The sequence below is a fragment of the Oncorhynchus kisutch genome, unplaced genomic scaffold, assembly GCF_002021735.2.
Source record: "Oncorhynchus kisutch isolate 150728-3 unplaced genomic scaffold, Okis_V2 scaffold3616, whole genome shotgun sequence".
Classification (NCBI taxonomy): Eukaryota; Metazoa; Chordata; class Actinopteri; order Salmoniformes; family Salmonidae; genus Oncorhynchus; species Oncorhynchus kisutch.
This window is the reverse complement of record NW_022265561.1, coordinates 3,178-10,521: the sequence shown is the minus strand read 5'-3', so window position 1 is coordinate 10,521 and position 7,344 is coordinate 3,178. Positions and strand designations below refer to the sequence as shown.

Sequence of the window (7,344 nt, the reverse complement as noted above, 5' to 3'; positions counted from 1 at the left end):
AGAGAGAGAGAGAGAGAGAGAGAGAGGAGAGAGCTGTTGAATGTCAGCAGTGCAGATGCTCTTTAAGATCCAGCATGCTGCCGTGCTTGTATGTGTGTGTGTGTGTGTATGCGCCTGCGTGCACCAGCTAACTCCCAGTGTGTTTAACGAATAACCACAATTTAGCCACGCTGCCGAGGAGCGGGCGCCGTCACTTCGCATTAGCGTCTCCTCGACGCTTCGCTAGCAGGCTCCCCATGCCCTCCTCCTGCACCCCCCTTACCTCCTCCACCACCTCCAGCCTCCCCAACACCCACTCTGCCCCCCAGCATGCCTCACAGACACACACACACACACATCCACACTCATTACCCCAGCCAAGGGTTTCTCTAGCTGAGTAATGTATCTTTACTGCTTTCATTACACAGCTTATTGACAATTATGACAGTTTCGACATATAAAGACATAATGCTGAATTACATTTGGTCTAAATGTATCGTGTTATATCATATTACAATATATTGTGTTGTAATATATTTTATAAAGGTGATTTAAACTAGAATATGACATTATATTACATCCTATTACATCACATTGTAGGATAATATTGTATATTGTGCATTGCAGTACTTTGTGGATTTGTTATCTAGAGAGCGTCTGGGGATGCAGGGTTGGTAAAGTGCACGTGCTGGTTCAGTTGTTTTATTTATTTAGTTTTATTATATATATATTTTTTTAAATCATAATGTAGCTACTTTTCTAGAGGGGAATTTGCTCCTAATTCTTAAATCTAATGTCATGGTACAGAGTTATCTCCTGTCAGTAGTATGAGGACAGAAAGGCACGGGGTTGTGTTTAAAGGGATGTACTAACATATCTGACCTTGTCGGAGCGTCCGTTGTTCAGGCTGAGGTTGTTGACGGCGGCCACCTTGGCATCCAACACCTGCTGTTCTCTCTTCAGCTGCTCCTTCATCTGTCTGGCCTCAGCGAAGGCCTTGGTCACAGCCTCGTGGTCGTTCAGATAGCCCCCCGAGGACAGGGATGAAAGCAGGTCTGATGAGGAAGAGAGACAGACATAGAGTAGAGTATATGTTCATATTAGAGACTGGATGACAGGACAGGGATGACGGCAGGTCTGGAGAGACACACAGAAGAGCATGGTCCTATTAAAAACTCAATGAGGGGAAACATCAGGAATTAGTTTATATATATATATATATTTTTTTGCTGTGTATTTTAGTTTAAATTAAATAATATATTTTAAAAAATAGAATCAAAATAGAATTGACTAGAAAAGACTAAATGATTGTTGATTGTTCAACTGTAAATGGAACCTATGTCTCTGTTTGTCAGATTGCAGATTGCTCCAGCTCTTTCAAAGATAAAACTATTTGGATGTAAATAGTCTCTAAGGCCATCCAGAATAAACACTGTCCTTAACCCCTGTGAGGCGAATACATGACCACACACACATAGAGTCGCACACCCACCCGGACACAGACTGACCAGTTGACTGCTAAGGCTTGTGTGTGTGCCTCAGTATGTACCTGTGTCTAGGCCTCCTCTCTCTTAGCCTCCACTGAGAGATAGAGACCTATAGATCACACGCACCCGTACACATACAGACACCCCTGTCAAAAACCTGCCATGGGATGTTATTTCCCGTGGTGAACGTCACTCCCACCCAGCGGAAGACAGAAACACGCAGAACGGTAAACACAGTGGGCATCCTGACAGACCATCTAAAAGCCCAATCCCTCAAATCTCAAATCTACACATCATTCAGATTTATTTCAAAGCTCCAGCAGTCCTCCTGAAAGGGGATACAGGCTTTTTGTTGCACAAATACTCACACATGCATGCCCGCTCACTCGCTCGCTCGCTCGGACACACACAAACACACACACACACACACCTCCTTTCCGCCTGCCTGTCCACACTCGCAAACACACACGTTCCCTCACTATCCATTTAGTCTTTTTCATCCAAAAGCTTATGGGATTCTTTGAAGAGTAGAAAAGCGCAGGCAGGCAGGCAGCATCCCAGAAGATTACTCCTATTAAACCCAAAAAGCCTGCTAATTTCCCCCTCCGGAAACATCTGCCCAACACATATCAAAGATGATTCAATATGATTCTCTGCTTCTTTTCAGCGTTGTTATTTGTGTTATTGCAGCAGCTTAGCGGACGGAGCGGCAGCAGCATCTGCTGTGTGACTGTGAGAGGCGGGAGGTCGGAGGGAGGGATGAGGGAGGCCGTGCTATCGCTCTCTCTCCATCTCTGGGTTAGCTCTAACAAAGAGCTGCTCCAAGCTTATGGCCCTTTATCTGTCACTAATCCCTCCTGCTAATGCCATCGCAGGCCAGATTACGCTCTCAGATTGGTAATGACAGAGGAGTGAACTCTTACAGAAGTCATAACGGCAAAAATCGGATGCAGAGGGCTGGAGAGAGAGAGAGAGAGAGACCGCTGGGGTGGGCTGTGTTGGCTGGCTTGCTGAATGGTAGTGGGTTTTAATCTGGATTCAATATGTGTGTGTGTGTGTGTGTGTGTGTGTGTGTGTGTGTGTGTGTGTGTGTGTGTGTGTGTGTGTGTGTGTGTGTGTGTGTGTGTGTGTGTGTGTGTGTGTGTGTGTGTGTGTGTGTGTGTGTGTGTGTGTGTGTGTGTGTGTGTGCGTGTGTGTGCGTGCGTGTGTGTGTGTGTTTGTGTGGATAGAAATAATGGATGTGAACGTGTGTGTGTGTGTATGAGCAGAGATGGACTGTGTCTGCATTCTTCTCTCTTTTTACGTGTGTGTGTGAGTGTGTGTGTGCAGTGTGTGTGTGCACTGTGTGTGTGTCCTTGAGTGTCTGATTGCCAACCTAGGCATGACCCAGATAGGAGGGCTGGGGCCAACAGTGAGACACAGCCAGAGCCCAAACCCTACCCTACCCTGCAGCCTCACTCTACCCTGGCACTAACGATTCAGAGTGGCCACACACACACTGTTGAAATTAGAGAGTTACACAGAGTGGGTCTCAGCAGTAGAGGTCACAGACACTGACAGTTCTCAGATCAGACTCTCTGAGACAGTCATTGAGGAGAGGTTGGATTGTGGGTGATAGACTGATAGAGGACAGATGCTGTGAGGAGACTGGACAGAGAGGAGCACGCACACATACCCCCCGCCCCAACACACACACACACACACACACACACAAAGAATAATAAAACCATTGAAAGTCAAAACTCCCTGTCTCTCTGTGTTTGACTTCAATAGCTAACAACACAAATCTTCTTCTGACCTGGTAAACACTCTAACAGGAACAGATGGAAACAGACTGTGTGCCGTGGCAGCAGACAGACACTCATTGTGATCGAAATGAAACGGCTTGCCTCAACATCTTCCCTCTGAAACTTTTACAACCTAATCCATTTGTCAGAACAAAAAACATCTGGGACTTAAATCCACTAATCTGCTATTAAATCCTGCGATTTGCTGAAAAACACTGAGATTAGAAAGAATGCAAGTTAGAAATGCCCAACTGCTGCGAGAGGAGGAAGGATGTGTGTCTTATAATGTGTGTGTGTATTATAATAGCTGTGTGTGTGTGTATGGTTGTGTGTGAGTTCTAACAGCCGTGTCGTGTGTTTATAATAGCCTTGCGCTGTGCGTGTGTGTGTGTGTGTCTGCTGTTATTGTGTTATTAATGCAGGTTGTTATGTGTGTATCGTTCTGTAAGAGGCTTGTCTAATCTCATCTGTGATAAGTCCCGTCTGTCACACAGCTACTCTATTCGTCTGAAAAACACACTCTCCTCTTCCATTACTCCATTTCCCCTCCTATCCTTCACACTCCTCCATCTCTCCTCCTCCTCCTTTCCCTCCTCCTTCTCCTCCTCCTCCTCCTATTCAAACCCCCGCTTAACCATCCCTGCCTCTCTGATGCTAATAAATGCTTCACAATAATATACCCTACAGGCATACACAATGGGAAAACATAGCCTACACTAATTATAGCATATCATTTTTGTTTGTTTGTTTTGTTACTTTTACCCATTTTTCGTGGTATCCAATTGGTAGTTACAGTCCTGTCTCATCACTGCTATTCCATTACGGACTCTGGAGAGGTCGAAGGTCAAGAGCCGTGCTTCCTCCGAAAAACGATCCAACCAAGCCGTACTGCTTCTTGACACAATGCCCACTTAACCCAGAAGCCAGTCGCACCAATGTGTTGGAGGAAACACCGTACACCTGGTGACCGCATCAGCGTGCACTGTGTTCGGCTCGCCACAGGAGTCGCTAGTGCACGATGGGACAAGGATATCCCTGCCGGACAAACCCTCCCCTAACACGGACGACGCTGGGCCAATTGTGCGCCGCCCCATGGGTCTCCGGTCGCGGCCGGCTGCGAACCCAGAAACTCTAGTGGCACAGCTAACACTGCGAATCAGTGCCTTAGACCACTGCGCCACTCGGAGGCCTAATTACAGGTCAATGTAGTCAATGATCTATTATTGTAGCATGAATAAATGACTTAAAACACTACTTAATGGTGATGTGAGTGAAATAAATTACATTAATGTGTATACATTAATTATATCACATTAATGTACATATGTTAAATATCTACTACTACTAATATTATTATTGTTAATGTTATTACTGTTATTATTATATATATTGTAGCTACTAAACAATTGGATACCACGAAAAATATGTCAAAGAAAATCTACACACAATACCCCATAATGACTTCATAATACCCCATAATGACTTCATAATACCCCATAATGAATTCATAATACCCCATAATGATAAAGCAAAAACAGGTTTTTAGACATTTTTTAACATTGATTTTTTTAAATCCCGGAAATATCACATTTACATAAGTATTCAGAGTCGCTGAAAAGCTATTTTCAGGTCTCTCCAGAGATGTTTGATTTGGTTTAAGTCCAGGCTCTGGCTGGGCCACTCAAGGACATTCAGAGACTTGTCCCGAAGCCACTCCTGAGTTGTCTTGGCTGTGTGCTTAGGGTCGTTGTCTTGTTGGAAGGTGAACCTTCACCCCAGCCTGAGGTCCTGAGCTCCCTGGAGCAAGTTTTCATCAAGGATCTCTCTGTACTTCCCTCTGTTTATCTTTCCCTCTATCCTGACTAGTCTCCCAGTCTCTGCCGCTGCATAACATCCCCACAGATGATGCTGCCACCACCATGCTTCACCGTAGGGATGGTATTGGCCAGGTGATGAGCGGTGCCTGATTTACTCCAGACATGATCCTTGGCATTCAGGCCAAAGAGTTCAATCTTGGTTTCATCAGACCAGAGAATCTTGTTTTCATGGTCTAGGAGTCCAGTCCTCTAGGTGCCTTTTGGCTAACTCCAAGCAGGCTGACATGCCTTTTACTGAGGAGTGGCTTCCGTCTGGCCACTCTACTATTAAGGACTGATTAGTGGAGTGCTGCAGAGATGGTTGTCCTTCTGGAAGGTTCTCCCATCTCCACGGAGGAACTCTGGCGCTCCCTAACCAAGGCCCTTCTCCCCCGATTACTCCGTTTGGCCAGGCAGTCAGCTCTAGGAAGAGTCTTGGTGGTTACAAATTTCTTCTATTTAAGAATGATGAAGGCCACTGTGTTCTTGGGGACCTTCAATGCTGCAGAAATATTTTGGTATCCTTCCCCAGATCTGTGCCTCGACAAAATCCTGTCTCACAGCTCTAATTCCTTCAACCTCATGGATTGGCTCTGACATGCACTGTCAACTGTGGGGCCTTATATAGACAGGTGTGTGCCTTTCCAAATCATGTCCAATCAATTGAACTTATCACAGGTGGACTCCAATCAAGTTGTAGAAACATTTCAAGGATGATCAATGGAAACAGGAAGCACCTTCAATTTCAGTCTCATAGCAAAGGGTCTAAATACTTAAAAAATAAAATAAAAATTACATGTATTTTTATAGATTTGCAAAAATGTCACAAAAATGTTTTGTGTGGAGATTGATGGGATTTTTAAAATTTGTGTTATGTTCAATTTGTGTATGTGTGATGAGTGGGTGCAGTCCCTTACCTATGGAGCTGACTCTGGACGGTGGTCCTCCGACGCTGGAGGGGGCTGTGCTGTGTTTCATGGATCCGGTGCCATGGTGACCCAGCTTCATGGTGGGGACCTGTGGGGAAGCGGGGGAGGTGGGTGACTTGCTCTCGCTTGCTGTCTTAGGCTTGGACGACAGGTTCAGGGGCTGAGCACCCTCGTCCTGCAAAATCAAAACACACCAGTTGTGGCCTAGTGGTCGCTGGGTGGGTTCAACCAATCACTGAGGATCACCTCGGACGTTTGCCCAATCAGAAGGCTTGGATTGGATTCTACAGCAAGGCAGAGTGGACAAACATGTGTCCCATATGGCTCAAACCACAGGATAAGATTCCCAAACAAAGCTAAAAGACATACTATATTCCCCATGCCATGGAAGAGAGTCATGCACATTCTCTGCCTCCTGAAAGAGGTACTGGACATGCAATGACTCAGGCTGAGAATAGATGCTCGTGAGTCGTGCACATGCCACACAGAAGAGGACACCCGACACATACCATGCTTCATAAGGACACCACAAGAGCCCCTGTCAGACACTGAACCTCTTCAAGGTCGACCATTAAGTACAGCTGAGAGCTTTAACAATGGCTCATAAGAGAGCGGACGGGAAAAAACAAGAATATAGAAAAATGCCAGTTTTGTTGTTGTTGATTTAAAGGCAACATGTAAAGACTCTCTGAGAGATGTGACCTGTTGAGTGTCAGCAGCAGACCACTTAGTCGAAGACACAGCTTCACAGCCTCTCATCAAGTCTAGATGAGGAGTTTCACTTTCCCAAGTGCAGCACATTGGCAGACTTTGAGGAAGACAACAGCAGTAGACAACAGTCGGAGCTTCAAGCGTCAAACGCAGAGTGGCTGTGTGTGTGTGTGTGTGTGTGTGTGTGTGCGCGCGCCATGTGGTTGCTACAGTATATCAAATAATTTCCATGTGGATCTCCACCCATGAAGGGTTATCACGTTAGTCACCGTGGCAAGATCACCCCTGCTGATGACATAATCCAATCAGAGGAAGCGGTCTGGTCACGTGACAGGAAGGAGAGAATTAGATCACGGAGAGATGGCCAGATGTACGCAGCCACTGTGTCTGATTGAAACACAGCAATTAACACTCACACACAACAGGGGTTAAGTATCCATGGTTAGCTAGGAATACATGTAGAACAAGGGTCGGTAACAAGTGGACCACTGGCCAAAACCGGGCCACATGTTGTTTTTTGGGACCCCCAAAGGTTATTTTTGGGGGGGTATTTTAGTTTTTGGTCAGAAAAGACTGCAAAATCATCTTAAAATGA

The 7,344-nt window shown here is 45.6% G+C and overlaps 1 protein-coding gene across 1 annotated transcript; it reads right to left on the bottom strand.

Annotated features, from left to right (window-relative positions):
- Positions 1 to 729: 729 nt before the first annotated feature.
- LOC109864597 (transcription factor Sox-5-like) lies at positions 730 to 6,631 on the bottom strand. Its single transcript, XM_031820743.1, has 2 exons — positions 6,027 to 6,631; positions 730 to 1,034 (listed from the first exon to the last, which is right to left on the bottom strand). Exons 1-2 carry the CDS (start codon positions 6,115 to 6,117, stop codon positions 835 to 837), a joined length of 291 nt encoding a protein of 96 aa, XP_031676603.1. The 5' UTR covers positions 6,118 to 6,631; the 3' UTR covers positions 730 to 834.
- Between the last annotated feature and the right edge of the window lie 713 nt (positions 6,632 to 7,344).